Genomic DNA, 24,502 nt, shown 5'->3' with positions numbered 1-24,502 from the left:
TGCCCTGAACACTACCTGTCAGGTTCTTATTAGTCATAACTGGGTTTAACCTGCCCTGAACACCACCTGTCAGGTTCATATTAGTCATAACTGGGTTTAACCTGCCCTGAACACCACCTGTCAGGCTCATATTAGGCATAACAGGGTTTAATTTGCCCTGAACACCACCTGTCAGCTTCATATTAGTCATAACAGGGTTTAACTTGCCCTGAACACTACCTGTCAGGCTCATATTAGTCATAACAGGGTTTAACTTGCCCTGAACACTACCTGTCAGGCTCATATTAGTCATAACAGGGTTTAACTTGCCCTGAACACTACCTGTCAGGCTCATATTAGTCATAACAGGGTTTAACCTGCCCTGAACACTACCTGTCAGGCTCATATTAGTCATAACAGGGTTTAACCTGCCCTGAACACTACCTGCCAGGTTCATATTAGTCATAACAGGGTTTAACTTGCCCTGAACACTACCTGTCAGGCTCATATTAGTCATAACAGGGTTTAACTTGCCCTGAACACTACCTGTCAGGCTCATATTAGTCATAACAGGGTTTAACTTGCCCTGAACACTACCTGTCAGGCTCATATTAGTCATAACAGGGTTTAACCTGCCCTGAACACTACCTGTCAGGCTCATATTAGTCATAACAGGGTTTAACCTGCCCTGAACACTACCTGTCAGGTTCATATTAGTCATAACAGGGTTTAACCTGCCCTGAACACTACCTGTCAGGCTCATATTAGTCATAACAGGGTTTAACCTGCCCTGAACACTACCTGTCAGGTTCATATTAGTCATAACAGGGTTTAATTTGCCCTGAACACTACCTTTCAGGCTCATATTAGTCATAACAGGGTTTAATCTGCCCTGAACACCACCTGTCAGGCTCTCATAACAGGGTTTAATCTGCCCTGAACATCACCTACAGGCTCAAAAGAGTGCGTTATTAGAGGGTTTAATCTGCCCTGAACACTACCTGTCAGGTTCATATTAGTCATACCAGGGTTTAACCTGCCCTGAACACTACCTGTCAGGCTCATATTAGTCATAACAGGGTTTAATCTGCCCTGAACACCACCTGTCAGGCTCTCATAACAGGGTTTAATCTGCCCTGAACACCACCTGTCAGGCTCTCATAACAGGGTTTAATCTGCCCTGAACATCACCTACAGGCTCAAAAGAGTGCGTTATCAGAGGGTTTAATCTGCCCTGAACACCACCTATCAGGCTCATATTAGTCATTACTGGGTTTAATCTGCCCTGAACACTACCTGTCAGGCTCATATTAGGTTTAGCAGGGTTTAATCTGCCCTAAACATCACCTGTCAGGCTCATATTAGTCATTACTGGGTTTAATCTGCCCTGAACACAACCTACAGGCTCAATCTGCCCAGAACACCACCTGTCAGGCTCATAATAGTCATACCTGGGTTTAATCTGCCCTGAACACCACCTACAGGCTCAACAGAGTGAGTTACTAGGGGGTTTAATGTGCCCTGAGCACCACCTACGGGCTCAGCAGAGTCCGGTAAGCAGCAGGGTTAGCATGGCCTACGCTGTCAGGCTGCACTACATGAACATTGAGAGGCTCAGGGAGGAACTGAGTGAAGTTTGGGTTCTTTGAGTCAGCTGAGCGGTGACAGCTGATGGAGGCGGCAGCTGCTCCCTGCCTGATTTAAACAGTGTGACCTTTGACCCCCGCAGATGTATGTCACACCCACAGAAACACGACCCAGCAGAGGAATTCAACTTTTAGTGATTATGATCATTTATCTCAAGAGTAACAACAGAAAAACAATAACTACTCTCTGTATTTCTTAAATTGTTTTTGGTGAATTATGTTTTGGTTAAACGTTTTGATTGACAGATGAAGTGAACATGTAAATCTCCAACCAGCTGCAGCTGAAGAGACATGTTCATTGTTTTACTGACTTCAACTTTTTCTTATTTCCAGCAAAGAAAAGACAATAACAATAACAATAACCTCTAGTAAACATCAATACAGAACATTTAAAGGTTCATGAAGTTCTCACTGACAATAAAGAACTAACTTCTGTGAGTCTAGTTTTCTATCAGGATTAAAGCACCAAAGCTTCATTGTTTCCTGTCAGAAATCCTGTATTCCACGTTGGTGGCGTGAATATTTATCTTGTGTTTTAGCAGTAATGTTGAATGTAAAATCTGTCCATGACTTTCCTCTTTGATGCAAACAACCGACACGGACTGGTCCGGCCTGTTGATGTGCAGTGAACGTCAGAGAGCCTTCAGGCGTCACGGGACACTCACACTTCTGGGGTTACATCAGAGAATCACACGGATCTGAACGCTCTGCAGAGCTGTCAAGCGGCTCCGCTGCCATCTGCCCAGCGCCTCGCGCGGCGCAGTAAAAATAACCTGCAGAAACGCTTGCGGGGCAGAAAAGCTCCAGCGTCTCAAACCCAGGATCGAGTGCTCGGCTGGAATCCTGAGCCTGCGGCGGCCGGCCCTTATATGCAGACGGCCGCGGGGCCGAGGCCCTGGACATTGTGTACAGGCGGCCTGGCTCCGGACCGGGACCGGGACCGGGACCGGGACCAGGACCAGGACCGGGACCCGGGACCGGGACCGCAGGCCAGCAGGTGTAGCGTATCAGGAAGTGGACTTACTCTGTCGCTGGGCTCCAGCTTGGACCCCCCCAGGAACCACTCGACGGCGATGCCCTCGTAGGACAGCTCGCACTCGAAGGTGGCCGTCTCGCCCGCCGTCACGCTGGCGTCGTCCAGGGGTCTGGCCAGGCCGATCACCCGGGCTTTGGATTGGGGAGAAGACATGTTAGTGCCCCCCGGGTCAATAGATCCACTCAGACAGAAGCAGCTAATCCTCAGAGGTCCTCATGCTGCGGGCCGGCGCTGCACGCCTCGGGACAAGTGGAGGCCGGCGCTCGGGGACGCGGCTCTGGGGGGCTAGCTCATTAGCATGCGGCCCGCAGAAACCAGTGAGGGCCGGGGTCGCGTCCTCCCGCTGCCAATCACCGCCGACCCGCTCTACATAAGGCGTGCGCTTTCTAAAATAACCGAGGGCCGCTATTGGCCGAGAGCCCACCTCTGCCGAACCCATCGGGGGATTCAATCTGCTCCCGTCAATCACCGGCCTGAAGTATTTCCTGGAAAAGGAGAATGTGGAGCTGCTGCAGGAGTTACCCAGCAGACCGAGCGGTCTGGGGTCCGGCATGTCATTTAATTAACGCGCCGTGTCGAGGTTCAGCGCCGGCTTCCTCACATGCCGGATTAAAGCCCATGAGCACCGCAGTTAAAGTGACATGTCATCGCCAGGCGGACAGCCAGCAGCTCTTTAGGGGTCCGAGACAACTTCATGTTGAAGTGAACGCTAACCACTGATCATGTAGCGACAGGAAAATACTATTATACTATTATATATAGAAGAACCGAGAGCTAAAGGAAGACTCACATGTTTTAGTATAAATTGAGGTTTTCTTGTAAAAGGTCCGATTTAACAGAAAGACACAAACATATTCTTTCACCTTAATAAATAAATATTTGTTTATTGTAAAAATAAGTTGTCACTAGAACAAAGTGTCATAAACTCTGGTTCTTTAATTTAAAGTTCAATGAGTGGCTGAATATATATTAATAATATATAACAATATATTTAATAAGATCAAACTTGTAACTCTTTGAGTCCAGAAGCTTTTATCTTTACAGCTCTTGTATTTAAATGATTTTTATTAACAATCATGAAAATTCATCCTCAATGACAAACCTGTTGAAGGAAACCTAAACGTATGAATTAAAAACTAAATAATTTCATGAAAACAATATGTAAGGTCTTAGCTTGTAGCTTCTGGAGGACATGTTTGTGTCTTTATAAATGAGTTTATTAATCCATTTGTTTTCTCTCATGTTTACGCTAAACATGATCAATTAGCCTAGCTTAGCATCGAGCTAGCTGAACCTCAAACCGGATTATTGATTCACACATTAACTTTCACGCAGAGATTTATAGCACAACATTTTTAGTGATTTCCTCTTTAAGAAAACGGTTTAAATAACTAGTATTTGTAACTGCAGATAAGTGTGCAGGATTCATTTTTTATAATTGTTCCTCACCTACATTATTATTTAAATGTGCAAAATACCGGTTTAACCTGTTAAAATCAAGAAAAAAATCATGGTATAAATCCCTCCCTTCCCAGCAGAAACCACAGTGTCGTCTGCAAAGAGGAGGACTTTGTGTCGCGTTGTTTCACCTTTGACCCGGAGGTGAGCCGATGATTTGGCGTTGGCTGCAGAGAAGTCGACACTCCCGGCCATGTCCTTTTTGCAGTTGAAGAGGATCAGCATGTGTCGGGACCCCTCTTCCTTGATCTCCACGTCCTGAGAACAGAGACCCAGCGTTCAATGAGAGCAATGATTCATCTCCAGCTGCAGCGTTCCCTCGGTGTTGATCTTACGGCAGACGGGTGCAGCGTCTCTCCTTTCAGCTTCCAGGTGGAGTGGAGATCCTCCGCTGAGATCTCCGTCTCGAACTTGGCCGTCTCGGTCTCGGTGACCTCCACGCTGTACAGCGGGCGCACGACCTTGATGTCGCGCTCTGCAGAGGTTAAGAAAACGTCAGAGGAAACCAGACAGAGGGGGAGCGGACTGAGGGGAATATATATATATATATATATATGTATATATATATATATATACATATATATATATATATATATATATATAGTATCATGTAGTTTACAGTGAAACAAAGAACTCTGTGTCTCATGAAGACAAAGATGCAAAGACACGAGGACACAGACACAAAGACACACAGACACATAAACATGAAGACACAAAGATATGAAGACATTTACAGTGAAACAAAAAACTCTGCATCTCATGAAGACAAAGACACACAGACACAGAGACACGAAGACAAAAGGACAAAAGGACATGAGGACAAAAGGACAAAAAAAATGAGAACACGAGGACACGAGGACACAAGGACACGAGGACACGAGGACATGAGGACATGAGGACACAAGGACACGAGGACACGAGGACATGAGGACACGAGGACACGAGGACATGAGGACACGAGGACACGAGGACATGAGGACACACAGACATGTGACATGTTGGACGAGCAGCTGACGCTCATCCAGAGCGACTTACAGTTTTTGCAAAAGCAGAAGAAATCAATAACATTTCACACATCAGGTTCTTTATAAAAGTCTCAATGGTTATGAGGACATTTATGAATTATGTTAATGAAACTACCAGAAAGGATCAAATGCCTACACGTATTTCTCTGTAAAGTAAAACAAACAACTTCAGTTTCATAACTTGATTGTGAAGTTTATAATGTTGTGATTAACACTTCTAGACAATAGTTTGTATTACATTTAAAATCTTGTAAATATGTCCTGACTAACACAGTTTCAGCTCCTAATTCATACGCTTGCTTTTATGTTTTCTGTGCTTGGTTTTTATTTTAATTATCATACTTTTATAATCATAATTTTGCCTTAAATTAACGGTATTTTAGATTCTCATTATCAGTTAAATTTGATCTTTTCTGCAGGAAAAGTGGTTGAAATTGTACCGTGAAATTTCCTGTAAAATATACATATTCATAATTAATACAATATAAATCAATGAAATGAAGTAAAGCGATGTGTTTGTATATGAACGCTCATATGAACGTCTGAGTGAAGAGACATTAACATATTCATGTCTCCGTTGTTTCTTCAGAGTCCATATTCGCGTTTATATACACAGTTATGATGAAGATGGACACAAGCAGGACACAGTGGTGGAGGACGGAGGGGAGGCGGCCAGAGAGAGGCGGGGTTTCGGGCCGGTGGGCGGGGCCAGTCCTGCCCGGGGTCTGGGGGCGGGGCCTGATGTCCGCAGGCCTTACCTTCGATGTTCAGGTCGGCGCTGGTCTTGTCGGTGCCGCAGTCGCAGGTGAACGCTCCCATGTGGCTCTTCAGCGCCTTCTTGATCACCATTGTGCGCTTCTTGCCGTCCGATTGGAGGAGAATGTTCTTGGAGGGAAAGATTTCGTCGCCGCCCTTGAACCACCGGACCTCGGCGGCGGCCTTGCTCAGCTCGCAGGACAGAGTCACCTCGTCCTTCTCCACGGCGGTGTAGTTCTGGAGCCTCACCGTGAAGTACAGGTCTCCCTCTGCAAGAAGACACGTGACGACAACAAACAACAACAACAAGCAGCTCACAGTTTAGGAACTCGGATCGGGGAACGAGGCCCAGAGGTCCTCACCCGGGTCAAGTCTTCGGTGTCATTGCAGGAACCTCACGGGGATACTGACCGAGCACGGTGAGCATGGCCTCCGAGGTTTTGCCCGCGGCCTCCACTTTGATCATGGAGGTGTCGTCGATGGTGACCTCCTTGAAGGCCAGCGTGTGCACCTTCCCCAGGTCCGCCATGTGCACCACCTTGCTGGGGTGCAGGCGGACGTCGTTCCGGTACCAGACCACCGGGATCTCGTCGTGAGAGAGCTCCACGCTGAACTCGGCGGTTTCACGCTCCTTCACGGTCACGTCCTTAATGGGCTTGATAAATTCGAGGCGAATACCTGACAAACACAAATTATAAATATATATATATATACACACACACACACACATAGAGGGGATTGGATCTAGAGTCGTGACACAGCGGTGAGACATCAACACACACAGACGATGGCGGTGGTGATGCGTTCAAAAGCACCATCGCACCATTTACCTTTGATAATCAACTTTCCAGACGTCCGTTTATCTTCAGCCTCAAACATGTACTTGGCTTCGTCTTCATATCTGGCAGATTTGACAACAAGAGTGTGTCTCTTTCCCTCCACCAGGAGTTCAAACTTATCATCGTTGGACAACTCTTGAGATCCCTTCAGCCAACGGAAGCTTTTGGGCTCTCGAGAAACTTCCAGCTCAAACTTAGCTTCGTCCTTCTCGTACACGTGCACGTCGGCCAGCGGCGTGATGAAGGAGACGGGCAGCTCTGTTGGTTTAGACAGACGGTCAGTATCACGCCGTCGTGACATAGAACTGAACAACGGTAAGAAGAGAACCCCGAGCACGGTGCGGTCTAAAAGAGGTGGAGCCGGGACGGGAACGCTCACCCTTCACTTTCAGGTTAGCAGAACTCTTGGCGTTGGCGGCGGTAAACACCACCTCGCCCGTTAGAGGCACTTTGCAGTTGTACAACACCAGCGTGTGTTTGGCGCCGTCCTCCACGATCTCAACGTCCTGCAGACGAGCGACAAACTTTTCAGTAAATAAAAGAGGATTCAAAGAAAAGGCCCCGGTCGGTCCACTTTCATTTGTTAGCTAACGAGAGATCGAACATTCCCACGAGTCACACCTCAACATGTGACATCACCACGTCTGGCTAAAATCAAAGTGAACCCAACCAAAGGTGAGAGAATATCTGCAGAGGTGTGTTTTGAGGAGACGTACGGCGGATGCACTGAGAACTTCTCCGTTCAGCCTCCACTGGCCGTGGACGTCGTCCTCGCTGAGCTCCACCTCAAACCGAGCCGTCTCTCCGTCAAACACCTCCACGCCGTACACCGGCCGAACCACCTTGATGTGGCGAGCTGACGTTTCAGAGAGGGGAAGAAACTCTTACTGAATACATCCAGACAAACGTGACATGAATACAAAGACAAATACTGAGACGACAGACGGGCACAGACACTACGGGAACCACCTTCATTGAGCAACCTCTTCACCGGACCATAGAGAACTGAATGACCCTCAGTGGTGACTTCTCTGAACCCTCACATCCCACCAAAGAGCAACTTCTAAGGGGCACTCGGTTCTTTATGGACCTGTTAGATGAGGTGTCACAGTTCTTCAGCATAGACTGAAGAACAATAAAGGGTTAGTTTCTCCAAAGAGCACACGAAGAGACAAACAGAAGATACGGTGGAAGAACACTACAAGAGAGACTGATCGTCAACAGGACGGCGATCGTCAGGGAGGAACTCTTGTAGTGCGTTTCTACCGCTTCCAGAAGGATGGAGGGATGAGAGAAAGCACATGGTCACACGGTGGGGATGAGGAGGAGCTGCAGATGGTCTGGAGGTTTGGTTAGGAGGCAGATGAAGCTACAGAGGCGTGCCAAGAAGCGGGAAGTCGCCTGTCACGAGTTCTTTACCTTCAATGTGAAGCGTCGCCGTCGTCTTGTCCGTCCCACAGTCACACACATACTGTCCTTTGTCTTTGTCTCCCACTTTCTTGATGACCAGGGTTCTGCGTTTGCCCTCGGCCTTAACGGCCACCATCTTAGAGGTCTTGATCTCGGCCTCGTTGTGGTACCACATGACTTCCACGTCTTTGCTGAGCTCGCAATCTAGAACCACCTGGTCCTTCTCCACTGCAGTGTAGTCCTGCAGCTTCACTGTGAAGTACGCATCTCCCTCTGGAAGGGGGACATTGTTGGGTGACTCTCCATGAACAACACATACACCACATGTGTACTACACACAAAACAACACACACACACACACACACACACACACACACACACACACACACGGTCCAAACATTGAACAAGACAGTCAAACAAGACAAGGAACACAAATACACGACAGAGTGAACCAGAAGACAGAAATCGTCCTCCAAACACAATGACTGTTTTTGTGGACCTGCAGAGACAGACATGGACACACAGCTGTGGGGAAGAAGAGGACAGACAGGAAGAGGACAGACAGGAAGTAGACAGACAGGAAGTAGACAGACAGGAGGAGGACAGGTGGATCATTGGTGGGTTACCTATGACCGTCAGGTTGGCCATGGAAGGAATTCCTTTGGCCTCTGCCTTAATCTGGCAGGTATCATCGAGGGTCACTTCCTTCATCTCGAGCACGTGTTTCTTCCCGTCCACGCGAGTGACCACCGTCCTGCTCGGGTGGATCTTCACGTCGTTCTTGTACCAGGTGACGGGGACGTTCTCGTGAGAAAGCTCCAGCTCAAAGAGAGCCGTCGTGCCTTCCTTCACCGTTTGGTCTTTTATCGGCGAGATGAATTTGAGCCTGATACCTGTGATGGCGTTAGTGAGGCATATCCATACGAGTTAGTTTGAAAGAGCAGTGAACCACCTCAAGGGAGTCACGGTAACAAAGAGCTTGGCGGTGCAGCACTTACCCTCCACCGTGAGGCGAGCTGTGGATATTTTGCCTAAAACAGCAACGGTGTACTCGTCCTCGTCATCAAATTCACAGCAGTTTATGATCAGCATATGCTTCTTTCCATCATCGATGATGTCATACTTTTGGTCTGTGGTGATGACGTCGCCGCCTCTGTACCACATGACCTTAGAGACATCCTTTGTGATGGTGCATTCAAACTTAGCCTGTTTCTTTTCAGGCACAGAAATGTCCTTCAGCGGGACCACAAAGTCCATTTCGATCTCTGGGTTAAAAGATGACACGGGTAGAGAACATCAACAACACCACAACAACAACACAACAACAACAACAACAACAACAGGGAAGGCAGTCTACAGCCGGTGGCCAGTTTACAGAGTACCGTGTAGTTCTCATACTATCAGACCTAAGGGACTTCATGACTAGATGCTGGCTAACACATCGCGTCCTACAGAAACCCGACTGGAGACGTCTTCAGGTCGTGGAGGTCATCCAAGTAAAACCACGTCGCTGTGCATTCGGGATCTGCTTTGGGCCGCTGAAGGCTGCCACGTCTGGCTGGTAGAGAGGTCTCTTCATGAAGCTCGACTGAGGCTTTCATCACGAGGAAGGACCTTCTTCTTCTTGGACAGCTGACTTTCAATCTTCATCTTCATCCGTCATTCGTCTTCCTTCACCGATCGCCTCTCGTTTACGTCGACCACCTGTTAGACCAGCTGCTAACGCTCAGTGGTTTCCCGTCTGGTGGAGGGACCCTTCATGACCGCGGTGCTGGTTCAAATAAACTGGCCACTGAACGTAGATCTAACATAAAACATTTAACCAGAGACGATACACATTCTCTGTAGAATGACATCACCACGCACATTTTCACACAATGTCGAAACTGACAGACGACTGACCTTAAACAGACAACAAATACAACATGTTCCTTGAACAGACAACAGAATAAAACACACAGAACCCTTTTCGACCGTAGGAAATAGATGTGATGTCACACCACAGTCGCTCCTCTTCTCTCCGGGCTGCATAAAGTCTCAAAGGATGACACAAATAAAGAATTGAACTCATCCACCCTCCTAAATAAAGATCTAAGGTCCGCTCTCCCGTGCCATGAAGCTTTATTTAATGTCCCACGGACCTTACGCCTTTATTCTTACAGCTAACACCCTGAAGTCATGGTCCATGTGTGACCAGGAGTTCTTCTTACCTTTGACATTGAGCATTGCGCTGGTGATGGCATTGAGGGCCTGGTAGGACACTTCTCCGGCCTGATCCACCTGGCAGTTCTTCAGAGTCAGTCTACGAACCCCACCCTCCATTTGGATGTCACACATCTGGTGAATACATCACAGCACATTTATATTGTCTGTATAAAGTCACACAAAAGTAGGAATACATGCAAAGAAACAAGTCCATGAAGTCCTACCGGGGATCTGGTCAAAACCTCTCCCTTGAGCTTCCATTCTCCTGGAACATCCTCCTCAGAGATCTCCGTCTCAAACATGGCGTCTTCCTTCTCGATCACCTCCACGCTGGCCAGAGGCTTCAGGATCTCCGCCTCCCGTTCTGAGAAAGAGGTGGAATCAGTACTCTTTAAAAAGCAAACGACAGGTACACTGAGAGAGGGACTGGAGTTATAAAAGGAAGGAGAGTAGAAGATAAACCTCCAAGAGTGAGCTTGGCCGTGTAGACGCGTCCCTCCACCTCCATGGCGTATTCTGCCACGTCGTCGGGCTGACAGTTCTTGATGGTGAGCGTCAGCTCCTGTCCGTCCCTCTTTATCTCCACCTTGTCAGAAGGAGTGAGCTCGGTCTCTCCTTTCAGCCACTTCCAGTTGGGAGTGTCCTTGAACAGCTCACATCTAAATGTGGCCTCGGCCTTCGGCTTCACATGCTGGTCCCTCAGTGGTTTCACGATCCAATCTTTGATGATTTCTATGGGAGGAGAACGTTACTGAGTCAGTGTCTAACGAACCATTAGAATCACGGTGTGCACCTGTAATGTGCTACATGTGACTAACATTCAGTCTGAGGCAGGACAGAGCAACAAAAACAAGCTTCTCTTTACTGGAGAGAGACATTCAAAGGCTCTCCTGATCTGTCCAAGATGTGAATATGATTATCTGAACTTTGCTGACATCAAGATGGAAAACATTGTTCAGAAAAATTTAAATATATCATTGCATGTCATCAGCGTATTGTGACATTTCTCATGAAGGACAGGCCAAAACGTGGTGCCCCCAGGCAGCTCTCTCCCAGCATTTAGAAACCCTGTGTTTCCTAGTGCGCATCCTCTTTTGCTCACCAATGATTTTGACATTGGTTGCGGTCTTGACGTCCTCCTGGCCGGCCACCTCACACGAGTAGAGCCCGGCGTCGGCCAAGGTGGTGTTCTGGATGGTCACGGCGTGCTGCATGCCGATGATGTTGATCTGAACCTTGCCGGCCTGCTTCTTCAGGACCTCTCCGTTCTTCTTCCATATCACATCCCTCTCTTTGTTCAGCTCACAGGTCATATACAGAGGCTGGCCCTTCAGAGCCGAGGTGTCCTCCTCCAGCTCTTTGATCCACTTCACAGGCAGCTCTGTGACGAGATCATAAAGCAGAACATTGAGCTATTTGACATTGGCGAGGTACTATTCATGGTCTTCACAACATCTTACAGAGACATACATACCTTCCACGATGAGCTTGGCTGTGCATGATATCTCCTTCCCGGCGTTCTTGCCCACACATGTGTATTCCCCGGTGTCGGACAGCTGCACGTCAATAATGTGCAGCTTGCGATCTTTGCCGTCAGCCATGAACTTGTGTTTGGGGTCCTCGCGCAGGTTGCTGCCATCTTTCATCCACGTGGTGATGGCCGTGGAGGGAGAGATCTCACACTCGAACACAGCGGACGAGCCGATGGACTCGGCCTCCTGCAGCACGATGTCCTGGATCTTCTTGATGAACTTCAGGGGGACGGCTTTGAGCTTGAATCCTCCGAAGGGGTCCTCTGGTGGCGACGGGCCTTTTCCACCGGGCCTCAGGCCGCGGCCCCTTCCTTCTCCAGGGGACGGGGTCTGCTTGGCTGGAGTACAAAGCAAAGACAGCCAGTTGACGTTTGCATTTTGCCAAACAGGAAGTAGAACAAAACAGGTTCATTGAAACAGACTCACGTTTCAGCCCTCGACCTCTTCCTCTTCCCGCTTCTTCTGCTGGTTGTCCATCTGTTCAGAAACAGTTCAAATGAGTCGGCATGTCAAAGTGCTGAGAGATATGAAACGTTCACTCGGATGGATCGTGAATATGAAGTGATGGTAGATATATGAGATAATGGAAAGACTTGACAGTGAATTTACACCATGAGGAGATGGAATAAGAAACAGAAGTGTAAAGATGGGATGAGAACACATGTTGGACTGATGTTGAAATGACAGACACACACGTGACATCACAGAAATTACAGAAATGACAGAAAGCTGTGGATGTGACACATGGATGTTTGACAAACATAAACACGAGAGAGCATACGCCGCATCACACGTAAGATATGAGGAAGTAGAGACGATGATGATGAAGGCATGATGGTGGAAATGGGAAGAGATTATTCAGGAGCATGAGGAAATGGTTTTTCTCAGCCGTTTGGGGGCCGCCACCATCTCACCTCTCCTGGTGACCCCTGGAGCCTCCAGAGCACCTTCCTCTCCTTCGCCCTCCCAGTCTTCAGAGCCGTAACTGTCTCGCGGAACCAGCTCCCAGCCCCAGGCCTCTTCTTCCTCCTGCTCCACCTCTTCCTCCTCTTCGAACACCTCCTCCTCCGGCTGGGTGGCGATCTTCTTCATCTGCACGGCCCCAGGAGAGACCTCCTTCGCCAGGGGGATCCTTCCAGGCTTCGCTGGTTCTGCAGCCTCTTCCGGTGACGGCTTCTTCAGGACCTTTTTGAGAGTCACAGCTTCAACGGAGTCTCTCGGTGTCACGGTTTTAGGAATCCTCTTGAGTTGATCAACACTCGGCTTCTTCTCAACAGGGATTGTTTCTTTAAGCTTCTCAACTTTTGGAGACGGGGTCTTTTTCAGCTCGACCTTCTTGAGCTGCGCCAAAGGCTTCAGAGCCACGTCTTCTTTCTCCTCTTTTGCTTTGGGTGTGACTCCCTTCTTCAGCTGCAGACGTTTGGGCTCCTCAGGAGCCTCATCTGGTTTCTTAACAGGAACCGGCACAGGACTCACCGTCTTCTCTGCTGGAGCCGCCTCCACCGCCTTCTCTGGCTTCTTCACCGGAGCTTCTGGGATCTCAGGTTTCTTCGGCATCGCCTCTGGCTCTCGTTCTTTGGATTTTTCCTCTGGACTTGTGCGGCGGCGCTGCAGTTCCTCGGCCGGCTTCCTGTCCTTCTCCTCTGCTGGTTTCTTCTCCGGTGCTGCGGCGTCTTTGGAAGGCCTAGGGGACGGCTTCAGCTTCACGCTCTCTATCTCTGGTTCTTGTGTTGGGACTTTCTTCACCTTGGTGGGCACTTTGACCTCCTCAGGCTCTTTCTCTGGAGTTTTCTTTTTATCTACTGGCTTTGGCACCTTGGCCAGTGGCTCCTTGACCTCTGGAGGAGCCTTCTCTGTTTTCTTGGGAGGTTCTTTGGTTTCCATCTCTTTGGGGATCCTCTCCAGCTTCTGGAAGGGTACCGTGTCCCTATCTGGCCTCTCCTTCTTGTCCTTCTCCGGCTCCTTAGCCGGTTCAACAGGCTTTTCAAATGGTTTCAGTTTCACTAACTCTGCTTCCAGCTCATCTGAAGGCAATTTCTTCACTTTCTTCAAGGCTGCAGTCGGCGGAGCAGGTTCCTCTTCCTTTGGTACCTTCGGGGTTTTCTTCATAGAAATCTTCTCTTCCGGTTTCTCGTCCGGTGGAGTGGGCTTCTGGCGGGTCCATGCATCTTTAGGAGCTTCTTTCTGTTCCTGTTCTTTAGGCTTCACAAGTTCTGGCTTTTTCACCACATCTGCTTTCTCTCGAGGTTTCCTCTCCTCCGCGGGTCTCCTGGTGGCGACGGACATCTCCACGGCCTCTTCTCTGTGCACCAGCTCCTCCACCTCAAAGATGGTGGTCTTGGTGACCTTCTGGGGTTTTTCCTCTTCTTCCGTCTCTTGAGGTGGAACTGATGGAATCTTCTTCAGTTTGATGACCTCCTGCTCCTCTTCCACTTCCTTCATTACTCTGGTTGTCTTCCTCAAAGTGGGAATCTCAAACGTACCTTCCTCTTCCGTGTGAATTATACCTTTTTTGTGCAGAAGAATTTCTAAGGTAGCAAAGGTTTGACGTTACTTATTGACACGCAACTGATGACACGATTTGAACAAACACACACATATACTCAGTAATAGTATGGAACTAATCAGTTAGAAAAAGAGAAAACATAAACACAGAACTATAAAAAAATGTTTGATATAAAACTAATGAAAAAAAAGATCCATTCCAACAATAACAGAAATGAAAACAGACATAGAAGAGACGCAAGAAAAGACAACTTCCACAGGATACAACACAAGACATGTCCTAATACACAATTTATTATTATGTATAATATACAATATTTTAAATATTTTAAATCAGCCAATCAGAGCGAATACGTGTTCATCTCCCTGCTGCTCTTTAGCTTCCAACATCTAACTGATGCAACCAGGTGTATATTTTAGATGTGGTGATTTGGTAGCAATGAGTCAGGAGGTGTACTTGTATAGCTGCTGACTGATGTATACTGTGTGTACTGAAGGAAAGAGTAGTACTCTGTGCTCCTACCTTTCTTGACTCCTCCTGGTGCTTGGACAGGTCCTTTGGTTTCATCTAATACAAAAGGATTGTTCAAAAAGTTGTTCATTAGGTCATTTAGTAGTAAAAGAGCATTTTAACTGATTTAAAAAAGGAAGGACCTTACCAGACACATTCAGAAACAGTAAATACTCTAACACAGAATTGTGATGTAGTCCGGTGTCACATTAGTGGAAGGACATAAGAGATGATGTCATAAGTACAGACAACGAGCTGACATTAAGTGAACAAAGACAACTGTGGCATGCTAGTGTTGGATTCAAGATAAAGGAATTAATGACAAAGAAAACAGACACACAACATTAAAGCAGCTGAACTGAAGGTCAAACCGACCACCAACACATGGGGGTTACTACTGCAACAGAGAGGAGGTTTCATCCTCAGTCCTTCAAACACTTCTACCTGCTTCAGGAGTCATCGTTCTAACCACCGCTGGTTTTGCTTCTTCCACCTTCTTGGCTGGTTCTTTGGCCTTTACGACGGGCTGTGGCTTGGTCACTTCAAGTACAACAAAGAGTATTGTGAAGTATCACCAAAACACAAAAGTATGTTTAAGAACGCACAAGATGTGGGTGTGAATGGTCTAAGAAGCATCAGGATACCTGGCGTTGCTTCTTCTTGTGGAGTAACTTTCTTCTCTAGCTTCTTGGGTTTGTCAGCTTCCTGAACTCTGACAGCAGCCTGTGGTTTGCTCTCTTCAAGCACACAAGGTAGAGAGCACTTCAACAGAGAGCTCCACACAGACATTCTACACCAGCTTCATATCGCTGCTCTATGTTCATCACCACCATGTTAGTACTTCAGGATAAACTTTGATCAAGAGGGACGTTCCTTTACGAACGCCTTCAGAAACACAGACATGAAGCACATTTAGTTAAAAGAGAAGTTTGTACCTTCTGGAGGAGCAGCTGGCTCCACCACTGCTGCTTTGACTTTTGCTGGAGACTCCTTCTCCTTCACAGGAACTTGGAAATGAAACGATATGACAATCAGAACCTCATTAAGCCGGACGGGCTGAGCCCTGAGTCATGCAAAAACCAAACGAAACAAAGAGAACAAAGATGATCCACGATGGGAACAAACTAAGTGGGAAGAGAGTTTACAGATGGAAGAACCTTCTCTCCTCATCTGTGCATCACATGTTCTCTGAGGCACACCGGGACAGTGAGACATCACAGACACAACAAACACAGAGGATTAGAACGAGTGACGAGGAAACCTCAACATGAAACTGTGCTGGTTTAGATCAGGTGACAAGAGACCAAGAGAGAACGTCTCAGTCGCCGCTTCTTCACGTGAGCGAGAAAACAGTTTGTGCCCAAACAACATGGGTGATGTGACATGACACCCAGTGAGAGGGGGATGAGTCTAACATCCTGGAGACGGTGAAAACGATGCTTGGTGCTCAGATCAAAAACACGTGCTCGGTGACACACAACAGTTTCCCTTCTGTACCTCTGGAAGACTGTTCTCTCCCTTCTGGTCCCAAAGACAAAACCCTGCTCTCTACGGCGGGCCGGAGCCCTCGAGCTTCTCCCCTCCTGCTGCTGATGGGGTCAACCTCCTGAGGAGAGTCTGCTCTCAGACCACTGCGCTCCACTTCCTGTTTCCTGGAGGAAACTTCTTGGTATTGTGGAGCGTCCGGAGTCTGTTGCTCAGCGCTCTTTGGTTTGGTTTGATCTGTTACTGATGGTTCTGTGACTGTGGGCATCACTTCAATACTGGCTTTTGATTCTGTGGTTAAAGGTTTGTTCTTCTCAGAAATCTTCCCTTGATCAACTACCTCTTGATACATCTCCTCACTCCTTGTCTTGGGTACAGCTAACTGATCTACCCTGAGTAGTTTCTGTCCGGTGGCTTTGATCTCTCCCTTTTCTTTTTCTTGAAACTGTTTGTCTTTTCTTAGAATTGGTTCCGCCTTTTGCTGAGTTTGTTTCTGTTTTATTGATATTAGATTTTCAGTTTCTAATTGACGTGAGACTTCTTTATCGCCTATCTCTTGTTTTCCAGCAAAAACCTTGGAGGACTCTGGACTTTGTGAAGGTCTTCCAAGAGGAACCTCAGTGGATTCATGAATGTCTTCTTTCTTTGATGCAACGTCTTTTACGAGCTTGTCAGGGATAAAGAATCTCTGGAGAGAGTCTGTTTTAATATCTCCCTCTTTAACTAGGAGCTTTTCAGATGCAAGCTCCATCACAGGTGCAACTGAAGCTGTTCTTCCCACTTGTTCCTGTTGTGTTCCTGTGGCTTCAAAAGGAGTAACACTCCCGTAGTCATCTTGTACTACGACTGTCTTGGACTGAACTTCCTCAAGTGAAGTCTTTGTACTTCGGCCCAACCTTTGGCTTTTCTCTTTTGGGGATTTATGTTTCTGGATATCCTCAATAGATGTTTTGTCAAACTTCAGCGGTTTCCCTGTTTTGGTTTCTTCTTTCTTTTGTGAAATGTGTTTGAACTCATCTGTAGTCTTGAATTCATCTTTTCCCGTCACTGTGCCATCTTTTGTTTCCTCCGTTACAGGAGAAACTGCAGTCTTTGTTTTTATTTGCTTTTGTCTGGTTTTCATCTCTTCAGCTTGAAGAACTGTGGTGGTTTTCTCCAGTCCTGAAAGTCTTTCTGGAGCTTCTGGCTCCATCAGAGATGTGACTTCTCTTTGAGATGCAACTGAGGACTTTCCTTTAAGTTGTTCCTGTCTTTCAGGTAATTCCTCTCTAGTGGCAGAAACCGTGTCTGTTTGATCTTGGACCAGGTCCAGTTGTGGCATGACTTGTTCAGTAACTTGTATTTGCTCGTCAGGTGTTATATGCCTTCGGAGAGTTTCTGTTTTAACATCTCCTTCTTTAACTAGGAGAGATCTTTCAGATGCACCCTCCATCACAGGTGCCACTGAAGCTGTTCTTCCCGCTTGTTCCTGTTTAGTTTCCAGAACATTGATTGGAGCAACACTTCCATATTCATCTCTAACTGTAACTGTCTTGGACTGCACTCTGTCCGACCTCTGTCCTTTCTCTTTTAGGGGTTTAGATTTTTTCAAATCAATGTCTTTAATCTCTGTGTCGGTTACAGAAGTACCAGCTGTCTTAGTTCCAGTTGGCTTTTGTCTGGTTTTCATCTCTTCAGCTTGAAGACCTCTGGTGGTTTTCTCCAGCTCTGAAAGTCTTTCTGGAGCTTCTTGCTCCATCAGAGATGTGGTTTTTCTTTTAGATGCAACTGAGGCCTTTCCTTCAATTCTAGTGGTAGAAACCATGTCTGTTTGATCTTGAACCAGGTCTAGCTGTGGCATGACTTGTTCAGTAACTTGTATTTGCTCATCAGGTGTCGTAAACCTTCGGAGAGTTTCTGTTTTATCATCTCCCTCTGTCACCATCAGAGATCTTTCAGATGCAAGCTCCATCACAGGTGCCACTGAAGCTGTTCTTCCCACTTGTTCCTGTTGTGTTCCTGTGGCTTCAAAAGGAGTAACACTCCCGTAGTCATCTTGTACTACGACTGTCTTGGACTGAACTTCCTCAAGTGAAGTCTTTGTACTTCGGCCCAACCTTTGGCTTTTCTCTTTTGGGGATTTATGTTTCTGGATATCCTCAATAGATATTTTGTCAAACTTCAGCGGTTTCTCTGTTTTGGTTTCTTCTTTCTTTTGTGAAATGTGTTTGAACTCATCTGTAGTCTTGAATTCATCTTTTCCCGTCACTGTGCCATCTTTTGTTTCCTCCGTTACAGGAGAAACTGCAGTCTTTGTTTTTATTTGCTTTTGTCTGGTTTTCATCTCTTCAGCTTGAAGAACTGTGGTGGTTTTCTCCAGTCCTGAAAGTCTTTCTGGAGCTTCTGGCTCCATCAGAGATGTGACTTCTCTTTGAGATGCAACTGAGGACTTTCCTTTAAGTTGTTCCTGTCTTTCAGGTAATTCCTCTCTAGTGGCAGAAACCGTGTCTGTTTGATCTTGGACCAGGTCCAGTTGTGGCATGACTTGTTCAGTAACTTGTATTTGCTCGTCAGGTGTTTTATGCCTTCGGAGAGTTTCTGTTTTAACATCTCCTTCTTTAACTAGGAGAGATCTTTCAGATGCACCCTCCATCACAGGTGCCACTGAAGCTGTTCTTCCCGCTTGTTCCTGTTTAGTTTCCAGAACATTGATACGAGCAACACTTCCATATTCATCTCTAACTGTAACTGTCTTGGACTGCACTCTGTCCGACCTCTGTCCTTTCTCTTTTAGGGGTTTAGATTTTTTCAAATCAATGTCTTTAATCTCTGTGTCGGTTACAGAAGTACCAGCTGTCTTAGTTCCAGTTGGCTTTTGTCTGGTTTTCATCTCTTCAGCTTGAAGACTTCTGGTGGTTTTCTCCAGCTCTGAAAGTCTTTCTGGAGCTTCTTGCTCCATCAGAGATGTGGTTTTTCTTTTAGATGCAACTGAGGCCTTTCCTTCAATTCTAGAGGTAGAAACCATGTCTGTTTGATCTTGAACCAGGTCTAGCTGTGGCATGACTTGTTCAGTAACTTGTATTTGCTCATCAGGTATCGTAAACCTTCGGAGAGTTTCTGTTTTATCATCTCCCTCTGTCACCATCAGAGATCTTTCAGATGCAAGCTCCATCACAGGTGCCACTGAAGCTGTTCTTCCCACTTGTTCCTGTTGTGTTCCTGTGGCTTCAAAAGGAGTAACACTCCCGTAGTCATCTTGTACTACGACTGTCTTGGACTGAACTTCCTCAAGTGAAGTCTTTGTACTTCGGCCCAACCTTTGGCTTTTCTCTTTTGGGGATTTATGTTTCTGGATATCCTCAATAGATATTTTGTCAAACTTCAGCGGTTTCTCTGTTTTGGTTTCTTCTTTCTTTTGTGAAATGTGTTTGAACTCATCTGTAGTCTTGAATTCATCTTTTCCCGTCACTGTGCCATCTTTTGTTTCCTCCGTTACAGGAGAAACTGCAGTCTTTGTTTTTATTTGCTTTTGTCTGGTTTTCATCTCTTCAGCTTGAAGAACTGTGGTGGTTTTCTCCAGTCCTGAAAGTCTTTCTGGAGCTTCTGGCTCCATCAGAGATGTGACTTCTCTTTGGGATGCAACTGAGGACTTTCCTTTAAGTTGTTCCTGTCTTTCAGGTAATTCCTTTCTAGTGGCAGAAACCGTGTCTGTTTGATCTTGGACCAGGTCCAGTTGTGGCATGACTTGTTCAGTAACTTGTATTTGCTCGTCAGGTGTTTTATGCCTTCGGAGAGTTTCTGTTTTAACATCTCCTTCTTTAACTAGGAGAGATCTTTCAGATGCACCCTCCATCACAGGTGCCACTGAAGCTGTTCTTCCCGCTTGTTCCTGTTTAGTTTCCAGAACATTGATTGGAGCAACACTTCCATATTCATCTCTAACTGTAACTGTCTTGGACTGCACTCTGTCCGACCTCTGTCCTTTCTCTTTTAGGGGTTTAGATTTTTTCAAATCAATGTCTTTAATCTCTGTGTCGGTTACAGAAGTACCAGCTGTCTTAGTTCCAGTTGGCTTTTGTCTGGTTTTCATCTCTTCAGCTTGAAGACCTCTGGTGGTTTTCTCCAGCTCTGAAAGTCTTTCTGGAGCTTCTTGCTCCATCAGAGATGTGGTTTTTCTTTTAGATGCAACTGAGGCCTTTCCTTCAATTCTAGTGGTAGAAACCATGTCTGTTTGATCTTGAACCAGGTCTAGCTGTGGCATGACTTGTTCAGTAACTTGTATTTGCTCATCAGGTGTCGTAAACCTTCGGAGAGTTTCTGTTTTATCATCTCCCTCTGTCACCATCAGAGATCTTTCAGATGCAAGCTCCATCACAGGTGCCACTGAAGCTGTTCTTCCCACTTGTTCCTGTTGTGTTCCTGTGGCTTCAAAAGGAGTAACACTCCCGTAGTCATCTTGTACTACGACTGTCTTGGACTGAACTTCCTCAAGTGAAGTCTTTGTACTTCGGCCCAACCTTTGGCTTTTCTCTTTTGGGGATTTATGTTTCTGGATATCCTCAATAGATGTTTTGTCAAACTTCAGCGGTTTCTCTGTTTTGGTTTCTTCTTTCTTTTGTGAAATGTGTTTGAACTCATCTGTAGTCTTGAATTCATCTTTTCCCGTCACTGTACCATCTTTTGTTTCCTCCGGTACAGGAGAAACTGCGGTCTTTATTTTTATTTGCTTTTGTCTGGTTTTCATCTCTTCAGCTGTAGGAACTGTGGTGGAGTGATCCATTACAGGATGTTTATCTATCACAGTGTCTTCATGTGTTACTGCTGGTTGAGCTTCACCTGAAACTCTTCTTTTTCCTTCACTTTTCTCTTGTTTATCTTGAACTTGTTTAACTGTAATATGTTTGGAAGTATCTAATAACGCATCTCCTTGTTCCTGTTTTGTTTCTGTTCCTTCCAGTGCAGTAGTACGACTGTGTTCATGTCGTACTACGACTGTCTTGGAGCCGATCGGTTCATCTGTTCCTTCATCAGATGCTTTGTCTCGTAGAGCTGTAACTGAGTCCTTACTTTGCATTTGTTTATCCCTACGTGATTTTGTCTTCACAGCTGGAGGGACTCTGCCACTTTCATCTATAGTCTTTTTATCTTTAATCTTGTGAGTTTTGACTAATGCCTGGTCTTTGTCTTGAGAGATATCATCCAGCTTCTTCTCTCTTACTTGCATCTCAGGTCTAACTTCTTCCTTTCTTTCACTTTCTTTCTGCCTTCTTTTCTTCTCTTCAAGAGCAGTACATTGGTCTGTTTCATCTTTATTTTGATCTCTTGTTGGCTGATTATCTTCAACTGTCTTTACTGACTTTCCTGATGGTTCTGGAGCATCAGACTCTTCATGGGCTACTTCAGGCTCAGCAGCGTATAAGACTGTGATTTCACTTCGTTCTCGCCTTTTGAGCATCTTCTTTTCAACGGGAGACACTTTTTCTGTTTTACTTTGAACTGGGATTAAGTTGGACCTGCTTTCTTCTTCAATCTCTTTTTCTTTATCTTTCTGAAGAGAAGCCGACAAATCACCTTTCACTCTTTCTTCAGGTCCACTTTGCTCGGCAGCTTCTGACCTCAACAGATTTTCCTGTTCATGTTTAGTTTTCTTGTCTTCATTCAGAGATGTTTGCTCTTTTCTAACTTTAATCGGTAAAACCACCGACTGGAATTCATCTATTTCATCTCTGGTCTTTGGTAACTTCTGTAATCTCTTTATCTTTTGTGTTTCTTCCTTTGAGCGTCTCGCTTCAGACTCAGGGATTCCCTCCTCTCCTGTTTTTTGAGTACCTTGCGCCACCAAATGTTTTGTGTGTGGTACTGCTCCCTCAACTTCAGACCAAGACTCATCCAAGACTTTTCTTTGAAGAAGTTGTTCCGCTATGTTTGGTGTCCCATCTTCAATAGGAGTCACTTTTTTAGTTTGATCCTCAACCGTGAGAGACTTTGATGGGATTTGTTTGTCTGCAGCCTCTTTACTTTGAGCTAACTTTGGTCGTCTCTCCTTCAGGGATATTAATGTTTCAGAAGGTTTTTCCTCAAAGGAATCAACTGCTGCCGTCTCTCTGATTTCTGCATGTTCTTCAGGAGTTACTTCCAGTTCTTCAGAAGTTTCCTCCGTTAAAGGTTGAACTGAAACCTTTCTATCAACCAGTCCCTGTTTAGATTCTTTGAGAGGAGTAACTTTAAAGGTTGCATCTTTAACTGTGCCGACCGTTATCTGCTCTTGTTCAACCGTAACCTTTTGAGGTCTGGTTAGTTTCTGTAGTGGTTCTTGTGGAGATTTTGGTTCACTAGTTCTTTCACGCTGTTCCTGTTCTTCAGTTTTAGAAACTTTCGGGAGTTTGTCCCCAGCTTTGACGACCTTCAGCTGGAAGTTTGGAGAAAGTTGATCTCTTTGCTCGCCTGTCTTCAAATGAACTTCTTTGACTTTAATCTTACCAGTTTTGTCAACACTGGGTCTCGTTTCCTTCTCCGCTACTTCGTCTTTCAGTGGAAGGTCTTCTGAGCTCTTGTGCTTTGCTGTGATTTCAGCAGTTCTACATGTTTGAACAATGATATCTGGCTCCGATGGCGTGGCATCCATCACAGGATGATCTGAGGATCTCCTGTCAGATGGTTTCTGACTTGTCTCACTGGGAACAGCTGCTGTCAGTGACGCTTCAGGAGTTATTCTGATCCCTGGAGAGACCGAAGACGCTCTTTCAACTTGTCCTTGCTCTGCTACGTTAACACGAGCGTCTTCAGCAGTTTCATCCTTAATCTTTGACTGGACATCGTCAGCTTTACCTTTGATTGGCTTCTGCCGTCTCTGCTTTTGAGGCTGTTCTTTCTCCTCAATTGAAAGCTTTCTAAAAACTCTCTTCTTTGTTTTCTGCTCTTCAGTGGGAATACATATGTCTGTAACTTTGTCAATTTCATCTCCTCTGACCTCCGACTGAACTTCACCCGTATTAGCTTCACATTTCTTTGGAACTTCTTCTATTTGAGGCGTTTCTGACAAAAATGTTTCTTTTTCTTTTTCAGTTTTAGATGTTTGACTTTTACTTGTGACCCATTTTGACTGAACCTCTTTGGCTCTGGCTGACGTTGTTTCTTTTCTCTCGGTGAAATCTGTCAATGACTTCATGACATCAACCGCTGATGCTTTTCTTTCACCTTGTTCTGTTTTGATCTCTTTTGCTCTTTCCTGGACGTGTTTGTCTTTAACTACAGCTTTGACTCGGTCCTCATCCACTACGTCTTTCTGCCGTCTCACTTTCTGAGCAACATCTTTCTCTTCAGGTGTTTGAAGGGTTTTTCTACTCTTTAGTGATTCTGGGTGTTTGACTTCCATCGCAGGAGAAACCGAGTCTCTGTTTGGTTCCATCTCAGTCGTTCCTTCCATCGGACTGACTTTGACTAGTTTGTCTTTCAGTAGAACTACTTTGGACAAAACCGGTTTTAGTTTAGTTTCATCTACTTGTCCCTGAGAGACAATACCTTCCTTCTGTGCTTCTATCACCTGCTTTTGATCAGAAACAGCTTTTACTGAAGTTTCTGGACTCTTAGATTTTCTTCCTTTGCTTTGAAAAGCTTCTTTATGTTCTTTAGCATCTTTTTTAATGTCTTTTATTTCTACGCTCGCTGTTGTAAAACCAGTTGTTTGGACATGAAACTCTTTTTGTTTGGTCATTTCATGCTGAACCGCCACAGCTCTTTTCCTCTTAGACTGACTTCCTTTAGTTCGAAGACCCTTAGCCTTGAAACCATCAGTAACAGTTAAATCTCCACTGATTTCAGACTCATTGTCAGGTTCTATCATCGCACTTAAAATCCATTCTTGCTGCAAAGCTTTCATTTCTTCTTCGTCCTTGTAATGAGTTTCATCTTCATCTTCTTCTTCTTCATCCTCGAGCGTCTCTGCAGAGGAAGCTCTTTTCGCTTGAGAATGGAGGATTTTAAGAGGCGTGAAGAGAAAGCACCATGTAGCGGTGCCAAGAGATTAGGGAGGAAACAACAACAACACAGACACAAACAAGTTAAACAAGACAAACAGATGTAATAAGAAAGAGGAAGCAGCTGACAGGAAAGCGTGCTGTCGTTGTACCTCGCTCT

The 24,502-nt window shown here is 45.9% G+C and overlaps 1 protein-coding gene across 1 annotated transcript in view; it reads right to left on the bottom strand.

Moving 5' to 3' along the window:
• Nucleotides 1-24,502, bottom strand: part of ttn.2 (titin, tandem duplicate 2) — a gene marked incomplete at its 5' end in the record, with an annotated part of 209,766 nt that overhangs the window by 100,036 nt on the left and 85,228 nt on the right. The window contains 22 exon segments of the mRNA XM_079224802.1: nt 2,650-2,792; nt 4,251-4,377; nt 4,455-4,594; nt 5,903-6,169; nt 6,312-6,578; nt 6,731-6,997; nt 7,119-7,245; nt 7,456-7,595; nt 8,159-8,422; nt 8,776-9,042; nt 9,148-9,414; nt 10,360-10,486; nt 10,579-10,718; nt 10,817-11,086; nt 11,457-11,735; nt 11,829-12,224; nt 12,313-12,363; nt 12,801-14,414; nt 15,347-15,442; nt 15,547-15,639; nt 15,838-15,909; nt 16,048-16,090. Coding sequence (XP_079080928.1) covers nt 2,650-2,792; nt 4,251-4,377; nt 4,455-4,594; nt 5,903-6,169; nt 6,312-6,578; nt 6,731-6,997; nt 7,119-7,245; nt 7,456-7,595; nt 8,159-8,422; nt 8,776-9,042; nt 9,148-9,414; nt 10,360-10,486; nt 10,579-10,718; nt 10,817-11,086; nt 11,457-11,735; nt 11,829-12,224; nt 12,313-12,363; nt 12,801-14,414; nt 15,347-15,442; nt 15,547-15,639; nt 15,838-15,909; nt 16,048-16,090 — 5,457 coding nt within the window.

Source organism: Taurulus bubalis (genome assembly GCF_910589615.1).
Source record: "Taurulus bubalis genome assembly, chromosome: 1".
Taxonomy (NCBI): domain Eukaryota; kingdom Metazoa; phylum Chordata; class Actinopteri; order Perciformes; family Cottidae; genus Taurulus; species Taurulus bubalis.
This window is presented reverse-complemented; position numbering and strand designations above follow the sequence as displayed.